The 16540-nt window shown below is 39.9% G+C and overlaps 1 protein-coding gene across 1 annotated transcript; it reads left to right on the forward strand.

Moving 5' to 3' along the window:
* The first annotated feature begins 5401 nt into the window (after positions 1–5401).
* Positions 5402–7018, forward strand: LOC108143998. The gene is made up of 2 exons (XM_017268620.2): positions 5402–5906; positions 6528–7018. Exons 1-2 carry the CDS (start codon positions 5596–5598, stop codon positions 6862–6864), a joined length of 648 nt encoding a protein of 215 aa, XP_017124109.1. The 5' UTR covers positions 5402–5595; the 3' UTR covers positions 6865–7018.
* Positions 7019–16540: the final 9522 nt, after the last annotated feature.

Here is a 16540-nt window from a genome sequence, read left to right on the forward strand (position 1 = left end):
GTTTGCTCTTTTAGGCTTAACAAGTTTCGCCCCTCACAATCAAACAGAAATGACTTCCCTTTTTGCTTTCAAATAAATAGTTTTTTATTGCGGTTAAATGCAATGATGTAGAAAATCTAGGAACCTTTAAGAGTTAGTAAGTATTAAGAGCTGGAAATTACTTATAATATAAATAACAAGTAGTTTCAATAGATCTGTTCAATAAAAGCTCTGAACGGAAATAAATTCTATAGTAAATACAAATATAAAATATACTAAAATAGAATTAATATATTTTTGCTGGCTTGAAAACAACCAATTTATCTGCACTTGGTGTGGGTTGCAAAATTGTAAACCGGCAGTCTGGGAATACAGATATACGTCGGCGGATGGCGTTGGCACAAAGATTATGCCAGCCCAACTGGCCATGTGGAGATGTGGGCGGTGGCCACTCCCACAGGGGAGTGGTTGGGTAAGAGGTAGAGGGTCAGGATGTGGAGCGGTAGAGGATCAGGTCAGGGACAGGCGACAGGCGACAAGGCAATAATTCTTTGGTTTTCACATTTTGCTGGCGCCCGTTGTCGAAAATCTTTTTGCGGCTTATGTTACACCAGGCCGACCAACCAACCAGTCAACCCAACCACCCACCCACCATTCCGCCCACATGTAAACCATAGCCCGCCCAGATGGGATGGAAGTGGGCGTGTCCGCTGGGACGGACGACACATGTTACGGGTCAGTGGCGCTGCTGCCGCCGGCTTACACTTTTCGGTTTAGATTTTATTCATTTGCATATGCATGCTTATGATGAGATTTATATATTTGATTCTCGCTCCCTTTCTTTCTTCTCTTTTTTTTTTTTGCGGCTTTTCCCGATTACGGCCGGGTTAAGTTGACGGTGTGAAATTTCAAATAGGTGACATCGCCGTCCGCTGCAAAAAAAATATCGTTTACTTTGTGGTTTGAAAATAATATTTTTATTAAACGACATTAAATGATATGTAAAATATCATGTTTCGCTTTAAATACATGGAAAAGGGGTTTTCTGAAACAGATTTAAACTCACCTAAGGATAAACAATTGCAAAAAGCGATCAATCATCTGAGTTAAAGTTAATTAATATAACAAAAACAAAGCTGCTTGTTCATTGGGAATCAACCATACAAATCCATTGAGTATTCTTTAATATATCAATCATTAAAAATAATGATTAATCACTGTTAAGCTTCTTATTTGCCATCATGCCAAACTCTTTGGTCTGAATGTATTCCGAAATTAAAGCGTAAAAATGGTGGAATTTGGATTTACAAAAGCTTCATTTTTCAAATTCCGCCCTCCCAAACAAAATCTTCACTATTGATGTAAGCTATTTAGCCAACTCAATGTCAAGTCCGCTCTGACATGAATACAAATGCGATAACTTTATGCCATAGTACACAGTAAAATAGTCAAAAGAAAATTGAGCGAGGCATTACGGTACATATGTTTCAACAATATTTTATATTAGCGATTACTTATTAATGAATAAGCTAATTTTATAATTACGAACCTAACGCCCTTATCCAAATTTATTTCCCCTGCAACAAGGCTTTTGATTAAAGCTTTTGTAATCCCATACTAATTACACTTTGAGTGCATTCGCATCAGGTCGATGAATTCCAAATGCGGCAATTAATCACGGAAATGACTTTGGTACAGTCCCGCGTTACGTGCAACCAGGTGGCAACGCCGCACGTCACCCGGCGCAGCGGAAACGGAAATGGGAAACGGGAAACGGGAAACGAACCTTAACCTCAACCTCAACCTCGAAACTCAAAGCACGAAACACGAAACACGAAACACGCAACACACGCGCGATTAGCAGCAATTTGTGCAGCAATTAAGCTCAAGTGCAATAAAACTTATTTCCAGCCAAGTGCGGTGCGGTAGCGGTGCAGCGGGAGCAACAACAGCAGCGATGACAACCGTAAGTCGAGCCAAAAGTTATGCGCTTTTTTAAGTGAATATGATTGCATTCTAATGTCAGGCCATAAATTAGCGACTCGGACTCCGGCGCGGCATGACCTCAGCTCAGCACGCGACCCACGCCTGCATCAGAACGCCCCTCTGCCCACGAAACCGTATCACGTCCTTCGTCCTGCGTCCTGCATCCTGCGTTCTGCGTCCTTCAACCCCACTGCGGGTTACGTGACAGGAGTATGTGAAACTTTTCAACTTGAACGAATATTTATATGCTGAAAAATATAGCGAGCGAAGCCAGTGTTACAGCCACCACAAAATAAAAAAAAAAAAAAAAAAACGAAAGAAAGAAAACATGGGGAAAGGCATCAAAGAGTTTGAGTTTGCCAGACATAAAATACCCAGCACTGCGTTTCCTGCGTTATTTTATGATCTGTCATAAAACCATATTCCTTTTGGCTTCATTCTTAAACTAAAACTCACCAACTTTTAACTAATTTGGAGGGCAAAGGCCAAAATATTGTGTGTAATATTGTGTGGCTCACTAAAATGTTATGGCAAGTAAACATAGAAATTGTAGAATTAAGTGTATAAAACATCATATGAATTAATGTTATAATGGAATAATGGTTAAATTATTATGCAATTTCTCAACTTATCTCTATAGCTGGGTTTCCCTTAACTATTATATTCTATAAGATTTCCAAATATTATTACCATTGCTTTAATGTCAACAAAGATCACATAAATGGGTTTTGAGTAGAAAACTGCCCACAAAACCCTATATGCCTTTGCAGCCTATGAGGTATCAAATAAAGAGTAAAAAAAAGGAGCAAAAATGTGCGAAAAATTCGCAAAAGCATGACTGGGCCAAAAAAACGAGTGAGGGGTGAGGGGTGAGTGGTGAGGGGCAAGGGGAATCCGCGATTGCGATTGCGATTGCGAGTGCAAGTGCGAGTGAGTGTGATGAAGTAAGAGGTTCGCAAGTGGGGGGGGGGCGACATTTTGTGCGGTTTCGCGTGCCACTGAAAAGTTGAACGTGCTCGGCTAATGCTGATGCTGATGCTCCATAGCTTCTTCTCCTGATCCTGGTCCTTCTGAACATACACATCTGGCACTGCCAAGGCCACGGGGGCTGTGGGGGGAGTGGGCGTGGCATGCCGCCACTGTAGATGAAAAACTGCTGCGGATTACGTGGTGGTAAAAACTTTCTGACGCTTGATTTTCATGCTGATTGTAATCCTTGTGTGCGAGTGTTTTCCAGCCTGATCATGAACGAAACAACGCAACTAAATATGTCGGTGGGGGCGTGGCAATTCAACGCAAAACTGGACCGGAATAATGCCAGCAAGTTGATATGGACCAAGCTGGTGCCTCTGGACTTTTGAACTGAATGCTGCGGCCAAATGAACTTTCCAGCTCGCTGCAACAGTGTTGCCAACAATGGTTAACAAACTACACAAAAACTGACAATAAAATATGAAAATTGATTACTTTTATACCTTTTTTCGATCATTGCTCCTCACAAAGACTTTTCTAATAGTTTTTAAGATTTAAAAATATAAAAACTGTGAAAGCTTTAGAACAATTTTAGGTATTTCCTTTATCTAATGCTTATCTGAGCTTTTCTGCTGAATTTCAAAGTGCCTAAAAAACAATTGGGGATTGCAGAGTTCTTAAGAACAATAAAACATGATAAATAAACATTTTTAATAGTAATAATAATTGTATATTCCACCTATTTTTGATAGCTATTATGTAAACATTTTAAAGGAAAAAAATCTAAAAAAAAAAAATACCCATTATTAAATGAATGACAACTTTTAAAAATATCCAGCAAAAAGCCAAAATGGAAGTTCTGTTTCCCCGAAAACAACACCGATGTGGACAGTGGATTGCGGTTGCATCGGCTGTTTCGCTGTTTTGCCTTGGGCGCTGATTTCCCCGCCTTTTCTCATTCGGAACCGGCCCTTCACCCCTCGCACCGGGTATGCGTATTTAACATTTTTGATGTGGGCCCTTGGCCGACGCAAAGGGCAGGGCGAAACTAATTTATTTCCATTAGTCGACGATGTCGGGCACGTGAAATATTTCCGCTAATTGGCATTTGGCAGGCCACGCAGCCGGAACCGAGATCCTGTGCTCTTGGGCTCTTGGACTCTGGGACTTTTGGACTGTGGAACACCAGGACTCAGCCCTCCCTAAAACATTCTGTAATTAATCATTTTCTGATTTGGCATTGGGATCTGCACGGCAACTCCGGCATTTTTCCGGCCATTGGACGTCGTCGGCCTCGCATTTTACGCGCCGTTAAAGTTTAATCGAAAAAGTATTTTTGTGGCCAATGAAAATTCCAATAACGAAATGCCAGCCACAACAAACTTCTTGACTTTTTTATGCCCCGCAGCAGGAGAAGTTTTTGCACCTGTAGCAGGGTCTCGTTTGCTTTCGCTTCAGCTTCAGCTTCAGCTTCAGCTTTGGCTTGATTAGTACACCCAAAGAAAAAAAAAAGAAAAAAAACATTACAATATGCCCCTATTTAGGTGTCAAAAGGGACCCTATTGAATGGTAAAAAGCATTTAATAAGATGATCGTCAATTTGACACCTTTTGCAGTGACCGATTGATATTTTCGAAGCTATCAATATTCACTATTCCGTGTCAATATGCCATTATCAAGCAAAAAACAAAAATTAAAATAACGTGGGTTTCGTCATAATAAGCCACACTTATTAAATTAACACTCAGAGATTTTGTTTTGGGTGTACGGTTGGACTTTGATGCAGCCGCAGCCGGGAATGCCTGCACTTGACGAACATTCCGGACACGGACATCGTCCATCGTCCATCGTCAAATTGTCTGGCTGGAACTTTCGCAATGTGTTGCGTTGTGGCCATTCGCAGGAAACAGGAAAACTTTTCCCTCTAATGCGCAATTAAGCAAAAATTCCAAGCGTGATGGGCGAAATATTGTGGATCATCACCTGAACGCAAAGTCCGTTGGCTCTGACGCTCGCTCAAAATGCTTGAAAATTAACGACTGCAGAGATGTGGTTTGTGGCGGGATCAAAAAACCACCGGAACTTTAATTGCATGTTCTAGGAAGCCCCATAAATTTCTTTGTAAAGTCATATTTTAAAAATTATCATAAAAGCTTTGATAAATTTGTACAAAAATAAAATTATAAAGACAACATATTTACTTTGTTTTATAAATAATTAATACAAATTATAGAAAATTACATTATAAAGTCTATATCTTATTTATTATTTGCGTTTTCTTTTTTGGGCTAACTATATTAGTTATTTAGTTGACTACGAACGTAAAAGACCAACTTGCACAGCTGTTTTTTATTTATTTATTTAAAAGGTAGCCTTTTACCAGTAATTGGGGTAAGGTGGCTTAAAACTCCCATTCGTGGTTGCACAAGAGTACTAAGTCAAAAATTTCAACAAAACAAACAGAGAACAATTTCACATTCTCAGTTAGTTTAGCAACACCAAATCTCTTGCCATGAAAATTGTATCTGTTTGACCACAAAAAACGAAAAGCAAAACCCAAAAACACCATAACAGCACAGTTCACAGGTTTAACCCAGTGTCAACCACAAAATACATACGAAGCAAATCTAGCTGCGATAATTCGGGCACACACTCCAAATGGGCGCCACTTTGGCCGGTGAAACGCGTGCCGAGGGCGATGGAGGCGAGGGTGGGGGCAAGGCCGACAGGGCAGCGGGTGGCGCAGAACATGCCCCCGAACCACTTCCATCGCAGCATGACTCCACCTCCAAGAAGACGGAGAAGTCGAAGAAGGAGTCGCAGGAGGAGTCGCCACCCAGACAACCGGACCAACCCGACCAACCGGACCCACAAGACCAGAATCACAAGCAGAAGCAGCAACATAATCCCCTGTCCAGGGAATCGATCAAGCTGGTGAGACGCCGCTCCACCGAGGATATTCAGCGTATGTAAGTACCACAGCTGATATTTACTCAAGCAAGTGAAAACCAAATCAAGGACAGAGGTTTCCTAATACACAATTCCAAAAAATTATCTCCGGTCACAGGATAGTGGCCATCGACATTTTGGCCAGAACTTTGTATGTACGTCTTGTTTTGGCCAAGTTACACTAAGAGGATTCTGTAGAAATTTTTTTTTTAATCTCCAAGAACCCAAAAATCCGTTTTTTTATCAAAACGCCGGGAAGTAATGCTCAAAAGATGAAATTTCATACATCGCTAAGTTCGTCATTAAATTGCCAATCGAATGGCATTCATAGATAAAATTTTTTCATTATCAAAAATGCAAAAATTGGTCAAAAAATTATTTTTTTAAAAAAATCAATTTTAAAAAACAAAATGTATTTTTCTTAACCGATTGTGGATGTGTAGTATTGGTCGCCAACTATTCAAAACAGTCACTCTTATGGCTATACGTCTATTTTTGCCCAAGTTACAACCAGAGGACTCTGTTTGATTTTTTTCAAAATAGTCCGGGATTGGAATGCATTTGTTCGATATTCTTGGCACTTGAGTAGAGCGCTTCTCCTTGCTTTATTTTAAAGTTTAATATATTTTTTTCTGGCTTAGGCAAACGGAGGCCATTGTCGCGGAGTTCGACCGCCTGCTGCTGCAGGCGGAGGGGCAGCTGAAGGAGGTGGTGGAGTCATCGTGCGCTGACGTGGCTGCCAGGCTGCAGAGTTGCCTGCAAGCGCACCGCCAGCGGTCCTGCAACTGCTTCCCGGCGATGGAGCAGTACCGCAACTGCGTGCTGCGGGCCACCCAGAACCGCGTGGACGATCTGGCGGACAGAGAGCCACCGATACTGCCGGTCGTACCGCCCCAGTCGATCCCTCGTCCCGAAGTGCCGCCACCGAATCAGCGCTCGAATCGCAGATGGTGGAAGTTTTGGACATGGTTTCGCTAGTCAAGAGGATCCACCCATCCATCCCAATCGCTGTCCGTTCTCAGCTGAAACAGTAGTTGTTCGTGGGCAAACCGCCAGCCCCATTTAATGTAACGAAATGCCTTTATTAATTAGAAACACAAGCCCCTTGCCACAATCCATTTTTGCTTATTTCCACGTGAGGAGGTGCAGCTGCAGCTAGGAACGTGGCTGCTTGGGCAATTGATATGGCTCCAATTAGTCTGAGCCCTTGGAAAACTGCACTTTTAGCTGCAGTCTGCCATTTCAATGGCAACCTTTAGTCTATTAAGCAATTTAAAGAGATGTTCAAATTAATTAAGAGAATATTTTTACAAGCTTTGCTTTTAAAGTTACTGGTGCTAATTCGGTTAACCAACCACTGGTTTCCATAATTTACAGGTTGTTCAATTATTATGTAAGTACTAAGCTCTTTGAGGTGCAAGAAAATAACAAATTAAGATCAAATGAAATTCGGTAAGGAGCACCTGAATCGGTAAAGCCGATTCAAAAACCTATTATAATTCTGGCTTTAATGACTTTCATAGCCATTGTAGAGTGAAACCTAAGCGTGCAGTGCAAAACGCATTGTGTGTGGAAAACAAAGAGATTCGTTGTCAGTTTCAGACATGCCTCATTTGCTTATGGGCGCTCATATATATTAAAATCTAAATTAAACCCACAGAGTTCGGCTAGAATTTCGAAAATGTTGCATTTACGTTGGTGCGTAGTGGAGCTGCACTCGTGTAATTCTATGCTTTCAATTTGTGCCGAGTCAGTGGCCGCTTTATGTCCATCATAGCCGGCAGTGACTGTGGCAGACATTGCGAACTAGAGGACGCTTATGAAATGCAGACTCTCCGAGGGCTGGGCATCCCCTCTGCCCCATTGCTCCTCTACTCTGCATATCTGTCCACTCATTCATTTAAATGTCTATATCATGTGGCCAGAGTGAAGGCGGCAGAATGGAGAATGCAGAATGCAGAGTGCAGAATTGCAATTTGCAATAAAAGTAAATCTGCTATGGCGCCGGGTTGAGCTCAAAACCGAGAGCTGAGAGCTGAGAGCTTCGGTTCCAGCTGGCTAGCTCCTTATACATTGTTATATCCCCTGCCAGACCGAAAAACCATCTGCCGCCATATGTGAGCTCGTCTCGTAACCGTGTGTGTGTGTGTGTGTGTGTGTTCATGTGCGGTTTCAGGTTGAAAGCCTTTCGGGCAAGGTAAGCAAACATTAGAATTTATTAAATCCAGCTCATGCAGAGCAGCCACGCCCCCCGCACGCCCACTTTTTCCTTTTGCTTGAGCGCAGAAAAATACAAAAAAAAAAAAAAAAAAAAAAAATAGGAGAAAAATTATAGCATATAAAACTCACCTTGCCACGGCTTCAGCAGCACATTCAACTTTTGGGCCAGGCCAGAACTTCCACACACCTCTACATACAATCAGCCACACACACACAGCGGACACCAAATTCGCCTGTATTATCTTCACACACACCCGCACATATTTGCCCTTACATAATCCAACTTTGCTTTTAGCATTTGGCAAAACAAACAAAATGGCAGCACCAAAAAGGAGTTTGCCTTCGTATACACTGACCAAAAGCTGACTACTGCGTGGTCTGCCGATTAAGATGGTATATTCTGATCAATATTATGTATTAAATAATTTCATTTCGCATTACCTACAAAAAACTAAAAGCTATTGTAACTATTGTATCAAAATTAAAAAAGGCAGATGTAAAAAGAAACTAGAGACAATGGAGACTGTCAAGAAATTAAATGAATACCTATAGCAAAATGTCAATCTGATTTTTTCCTGTGTAATATAAAGTGTTTGCCGGAAAAATGTACAAAAACGCTATGCTTAAATATTATTCCCCCAAAAAATCAAATCAAAAACTGAACTATAAAACTAATTCCCAAAAATGGGACTGAAAAATAAATAACTTGCTTGTAATTTTGTACATATTCATTCCTTGTAATTATTTAAAAAATATTAGTTATCTGTAGATTATGTTATTTATAGCAAATGTGAAGTTATCAAAAATAAAGCATTACAACAAACACGTTGGGAGTTTGATAAATAGTTTGCTAAAAAGGCTTTATAAACAATTTTTTTCACACACGTTTGGGCGCAAGAATAAAAATCGTAAATTTGTTGCTAAATTGTCCGATTATTTGTTTAAGCAGGAAGCAAAGGAAAATGCAGAAGAAATGCAAACTGTCGTATTTGAGTTATTCGTGGGATTTTCCGGGTAAGTTGTTACTTCCCGAGGAAGCAGGCGATTTATTATCGCAAACTTAATCTCACAAAAACACGTCAAACCTGAAAATCCTACAGCTCGGCAGCGAACCCCGCCCCCTTTTGCCGCACGCCCATAAAAAGTGTACTGGAGGAAGGGGGAGAGTGTGGGAGGAGTGGTGTAGCATATATTCGGTCGCTCGCCGTTAGCTTCATAAAAAACCAACTACATGGAGTGCGCATAGCAACAAAAACATGCAGGCAAATCACAGTGTACAGCGCACTTTACCCCCTTTCCTTACTTTTTTTTTTTGTCGGTGCCCCCCTTTGAAAACCCCACCCCTGGCAATTTCCATTTGGTTGCCCTTCTACGGAAGTAAGGCACAGAAAAAAAATAATGTCATAGGACCAGCATAACATTTTTTTAATATATGTTAAATATAGTTTTACAAATATCCCTAAAATAACATATATATTTTAAGGAAATAACAATTAACACGATGTCTTTTTTTTTTGTTAATTACTAAGTTTTGTTATTTATTTCAATAATATTATTAAAAAATATAAATAATGAACTATGAACTTTTTTTAAAAACACATCTTCTTTAATAATAAGAATCAACATTCAAAGACCATTTATTTGTAATGTCTTTCTTTTAAGTTATAGTCTACGTTTGATTATATTAAAAAATCAGGATAATTTTAATTGTAAGAGTAACATAATTCGATATGTTAAACCCTTTTTTTCAGAATCATTTGAAGGCAGCTTATGAAGTGATCCAAGTTTTTTAAGATTTCTGCATTTATATTCGTTTAGCCGTGTGTTTTACGTTTGGATGTATTTTTGTTTTTTGGTAACAGTTTTGCCCACTGTTTTTTTCTATTTTCCTCGTTGTGCCATAAAGATTATTATGAAAGTATTTTGCTAAGCTGAGTTCTGAGTTGAGATGAGATGTGCCGGGTTGGCTATGTTGGCTGGGTTGGTTGAGTTGGGTTTTCGAGTTTAGGTTAGGGTTTTTTGGATAAGGATAAGGGGGTCTGGGGGCTGGGGGCTGGGGCTGGGGCAAATGGCATCTCTGTTGCACGCGCTATCTGGCCGTATATCCGTCTCTGTCATGCCATTTGGCTGGCACACTCGAGGCCTTAAGTGTGCATGCATTATGCCATGTGCAGGACCAGCACCATCACCATCACCATCGCCATCACCATTGCCAGGACCCTCAAACGCCCCCAGCCCCCAGTCCCCAATCCCCAAACCCTTAACCCCCCGCCGAGTGTAATATGCATGCATGGATAATTTATCAGGACACAGACGCAGCACAGCTTTAAATTTGATTAAAGCCCTGGCCATGTCCACTGCCATGTCCTGTCCATATCGCAGTCGTTTTAGTTCCACTCGCCAACTGACAGCAGCTCAAATGCAATTAAATGCAACCACACAGCAAATCAAGCTCAAATCTCAGCCGGACTTTTCACCAGAAAAACCAGATCAACCAGAAAAAAAGCAAATGTTTAGAGAAAAGTGCTGCAAATAGTCCGTAATCTATACTTTAAAAATTGTAATGCAATTGTTTATTTATTTATTTCGTTTTAAAATTCTAAATAGCATACAAGAATTTGCTTGGTTATTAAATTATTAATTTAAAAAAGATTATAATGTTGTGTAATATATGCGTAGAGTACAAGAAATATGCCAAATGGCATAGATATTTAGCAACTGTAACTGAAACTGATATAATTACCTACGTTCACATAAAAAACGTTTAAGAAATTCGAAATAAGTTGAAGTTTTGTATTTGCTAACAAGGTAAGTTCAATCGATTGTACTTAAGGTGGGCTCAAATCCAATCTCAAAATATGAAAAAGTAGTGCAGAGCACTGATGGCCATAAAACCCCAAAAACCCCCATCAGGCATCAGGTATCAGGCACACTCGCGCCCCCCTAAAAACTCTCGACGGACTTAATCCGCTGTCAGGGGAATGGCGAAACAAGTAACAAGGAATTCCTTGTAGCAGAGTGTAACAGCCTGGCTTTGTGCCCATGCCCCAGACCTTACAGCATTTTCGAAATGCTTGTAGTTTCGGTTTTTTTATGGGTTAAGGGATATGGAAATGGGTCCTCGGATGAAGATGAGCATGAGGATGACGATGAAGGCGTCTTGGCGGGCATATGGAAATCGGATAGGGCCGAGTCGGCGGCCAAAGTTGTTTGTTTTTATGTTGTCTTCGGCAGCGTTGCATAAGTGCATTTGTCTGTTATCCCACCAAGCTTTTGTTTCGCCCCTCATCCTGCGCTTTTCACCAAGCCATGCCATACCCAAACCAGTGCCCACCATACCCATACCCATACCCATACCCTTATCCATTTTCTCACACTAGTCCGGGCACTTGTTTTCAACGGAATCAATTTAGCGTAAGAAGTTTCAGCTCCAAGCTCGAAGTTGTTGTCATGTGCAGGACACGATGAGCGGGACGAGGATTTGGATGTGAATGGAGGGCTTCATGGGCGGAGGTCAGGGGTTACGGGGTTCAGGAGGGTGGTGTATATGTGTGTGTGTGTGTATGCGGTGCAATTATGCCAACGACAGCTGCCTGGCAGCCTCGTCGTCGCTCTATTAATCAAAAGTTATACAAAAAGCCAGCGAACTTCGCCACACGACTTGGCCAGCTTTTCCCCGGCGTTTCGTCCCGGCTTTTCCGCATTTTCCTGTCTAAGGCCCCACATCTCCCTAGCTCTATTCCCAGCTCGATTTTCCCAGCTCTCCCAGCTTTTCCAGCTTTCACAGCTTCTGGCGCCGTCTTCGCCTCCTCATCCTGCTCTCCCTGTTGTTTGCAATTTAACTTTGCTTTGAGCGAAGGCTCTTCATGAGTTGGCCCAAGCTTATGTGCGCAAACACATAGACGCACTCGAAGAAAATCTTTAAGCACTATTAATATACAATTATCATTAAAATGATGGAAAACGATTGACTTTTACGTCCCCAACCAATATAAATTCATTATTTTATATTGAACTTTCATATTAAATCAATATTTATCATTGAAATGATCGAAAATTCTTAGCTTTTACGTTTTCAATCAATTTGAGTTTACATATCCAATGCCAATCTATCCAGTAAACCTGCCATTCTTGCCTTTCAAAACAAATTTTGTATAAAATAAGTAGGCAATGACTTTTAAATATATTCATAACATGATTTGTCATTTATATACTGAAATAATATACATTTAAATGATATTTGCTAATTTCATGAAAATTACCTGTTTTTATTAATTATTAATTTTTAAATGCTTTTCACAAGTGTTTTTATTGGAATTACTTTGTTGAATTATTGACATTCATTTTTGAATGATTATGAAATGTATTATAATTAATTTATATTGTTTAAGAGGAATACATTCAAAGGCTAAAATGTTGTAATACAGCTATTAAAAATATTGAAAAGTCTTTTGGGGAAAGTGGCTGTAGATACATCAAGAAGACAATTTATTTTTTAATTTCTATTGTTTTTAGCGTAAACTCAACCAAATCAAAGTACATAGTAAATAAGCAATTTTGAGCATTACTTTTATATTGAAATATATACACGGAACTTTTGTTGAGTGCAGAAATCAGTGTGTCTGTGCGGCTTGGTGAGTAAAAACAAGATATAATATTTTATGAAAGCTTGGTTACTGGCCCCTGAATGGACTGGGACGCATTGGCCATAAATAAATAAGGCAGCCAAACACAATCAAAAACCAATGAAGCACACCAGCAGCCACAAATGACAGCAGGAGCTGCGAGTCCCTGGCAGTCCCTGCCATGGCAGCCCCATCATCATCGTCATCGTAGTCGTGTCAGCTTTTTGTCCTTGTGCTTGGACTCCCAAGTGCCACCAAATGCGCCCAGCCCGTGCTCCCAGTAGTTGGCCATGATTTAATGCCCTAATCTTTTCCGTTTGTCCATCTTTCCACTTCTCCAGTCCACGATGCTTTGCCCCAAAAGCGTTCATTTATCCACGAGTCGCTTATAAATCTTTCATGTAGTTAGCTAGCATAGCCAGCTACGGCTGATCGTCTGTCCGCTGTGATATATTTTATGTGCCACTACCTGGAGAAGATGACGCCCAGCTGCCAGTTCTACTTCATCTTGAAGTTTCAGGTCAGCAGACGTGGCTCCAAATGACCACCAACTTCAGCTGCGAGGAGGTATGTCGCTTCCAAAAAACAATATAAAAACAATATAAAAACAATATAAATCACTTGTACAGCATGCAGCAGCATATTTTGAGTTCGCAAGTCCTTAAGATTCATTCCGCTAAAAAGATGCCACCACTCGATCTCCCATAGAGCTTCATATGATTATTTTAAATATAAAACTATATATTAGTTGTATTTTTGTACTTTTAAGTCAAAGCATATCAAATAATGTAACCATTAGATATAAAGTTTAGTATATTATTATACGTGTTGTTGTCTTTAATTACAATCTGCTCAAACTGTCACATAGGAAGCAGTAAGTTTGTTTATTGAGAAAATATACATTTTTTCCACAATTTTCTAATTTAAATTCATTGTTATTCTTATCCCAGCCCTACAAGAAAGTCTTATAAATTAATGCACTAGTCACTCTACTTAGTTACATTCCGGGAGAGGAAAACATTTGCTATTTACTTTTATTGTCCTACATTTTTTGATGATAAAAATAAAAATATAGTTATTTATTATTAGTATTATATTATATATATTATTATTATTATTTCGTCCATTTCATCAAATTTTTGGATCATCTACCAAAACAGTGATCTCCAAAAAACGTTTGTAATAATTTTGTGGTCTTGCAACGAATCCAATATAACCTTTCCGATTCGAACTGTGTGTTTCCATTCTTAATTCCAAGACGCAACTTTGGAGCCCCTCCGTTTCGGCAAAGTTTTCTTCTTAATTTGATTTTCAGCAGCATTCTAACTCGATTTCACGCGTTTATCGTTAGGCGACAACTTTTTAATTGCCAGGCGGCGACCAGAGCACACACTTTCCACGATGTGTTCTGTTTTGTTAGCGAGTGTAAAAGTATAATTGAGTGAAAGCGGGGCTCTAAAGGAGCTGAAAGTTAAGAGATCACGAGAGAGTTAAAGTTTTATGTTAGATTTGGGAAAATAAAAATATGTGAATATGAATAAAATGGTATTTACAGTTTATAGTAATCACTTTATTCCATGAAAATAGTTACTAAAAATTCTAATAACTTAAAAACTCTTTCCTCAGAAGGCCAAAGAAAAATGTCATTAAGTTTAGCTCTTAACATTTTAGTTAAGTGATGTTTAAAGTGATGTTTTAAGTGATGTTTAAACAGCATAAGGTAACTACCGTAGTCTGTAAAGTTGTCACTATGTATAACAATGGATGTGCTTTAATTTCAACGCTTCGTGATGTGCTTTTCATTTGCCCTAAACGTTTGCGCCATTTGACTTAATGAAGCTTAAAGACAATAAAACGCTTAAGCACACAACTTAGCCACGCCCCTAAAGCCCCTACAGCCCCCGCCCCCGTCACACACACACACACACACACATACATGCACAACATTGTGTCAACGTCAAACGTCTTTTTCTTGCAACTTTCTGCGCTCGCGTCATAATTTCTATGAGTTTTATACACTTTGATAAGCATTCCATTGGCATGCGAGGCACGTTCGAGTAGGAAAACCCCCATCCCCTGGAACATCAGTTCCCTCCCCCCATCTCTGAAGCATTAGGCACCCCTCCTCCACCCCCTCCAGATGTTTGTTTTGCCAACTTTTGTCGCCGTCCATGTAAATCAGGCCAAGCGACAATTAAACGCGCCAAGCACGACAATACTTAGAGCTAATGGCCACGGACCTGAACCTCGGACAATCCCCGAAAAAAAAGGTGGGATATTAAGGCGACCACACGAAAAAAAAATTAATCTAAATATCAGTTTTTTTTTTATAAACTTCAAAAAAACTAAAATAAAATAGAACAGGTGCAGATATAATTTTATATATTTATATAATATAAAAGTGTATGGAAGCTGTTTTGTGAAAGAAACCATTTTTCATAGTTTAAAAACTATTTGGAAAAAAGTTTAAGGTGCAGCAAGGAAATACACACAGTAAGTAGGAAGAACTATTTAGGAGGTGTTTGACTATGAAATAGTACACGAAATAATAATTTATTTAATAAAAATAATTTCAAACTATTTTGTTGCTGTTAAATTGATAGTCAAATTTTGTTGCGTATAAATTTCTATTTTGTATACAAAATAATTTGTTTGATTATCAGTTCCTTGCAGATATACGTATGTTGATACCTTAAAGGCAGTTTAAAATTGGATTAAGATCGTTGACAATGTTTTACAATAATATAAACTTTTTTGTGACAGTGCAGGCCAAGCCTTTGTCGCTTCCGCTCTCATTTCCGCTCGTTGGCCGAAAAGTGTAAACAATTAAATTTTAATTAGAATTCGCATCGCTTGACATGCGACATGGAAATGGACGAAGGCAGGAAAATGTCAGTTGCCAGTTGCCCGGAAAAGTGGGTGGTGGATGGTGGGTGTTGGGTGTATGGGTGGGGAAAGTGTTTGCAGCCGGGACTTAACCCACTCACCCACACACCAAAACCGCACTTCCGATCTCCGCCACCGACCCACAGACATTTCATTTCCGTTCTCGTCTGCTTGTTAATTTATTGGGCACCTCCAGACCTGCGTCTGCAGACCCCCTCCGAGTACCGAATGCACCGAAAAAAAAAGCAACCGAAACTTGTGTCTCATTAATTTTAAACTCATCAAATAATGTGTGCTTAAAATAAAATATTCTTTGGCCTAAAAGTGTGTTATAATTTGTTATTTACTGTTGAATTACAACTTGTACCTTTATAATGCTTCGTCTGTATTAGATTTTGAAGAAAATGCTTTCTAAATTTCCTTTGTCGTTATATCACTCAAAGCAAATGCATTAACGCCCATGTGAATATATTATTTTGATTACCTGCCAGGCAAAGCGCATTAATGGGTGCCAATTTTTGTTTTGGGTGTGCACAACACCGAATATCCCCCTTCTCGACCGCCTACTGCGGCTGAGGTGCCCGAAAAGTGCTTGTAAATTAAACGGCTGACAGTTAATAGAAAACCGAAAGCCTCTCATTTGGCACATTTGCGGCCTGCGCTTTATATACTCCCCACTCGGTGCGGTTTGATGGATTGCCGGCTTAGTTTTAGCCAGTTAACTGCCGCACTCGACAATTTATGCCCCCAATTCCGGAAGGTGTCGACTCGAGGCCCGTAAAATGCTAGGTGGCAAATCGGACGGCTGGGCGGGGGCGGGGCAACTCAAATTTTAATGCCCAAATTGTGGCTAATGAAAATGTCTAAAAGTACTCGGATGATTTGTTGATTTCCTTCGGTGGCCTTGCAAAGCCATAAAGATT

Source organism: Drosophila elegans, unplaced genomic scaffold (genome assembly GCF_018152505.1).
Source record: "Drosophila elegans isolate 14027-0461.03 unplaced genomic scaffold, ASM1815250v1 contig_149, whole genome shotgun sequence".
Classification (NCBI taxonomy): Eukaryota; Metazoa; Arthropoda; class Insecta; order Diptera; family Drosophilidae; genus Drosophila; species Drosophila elegans.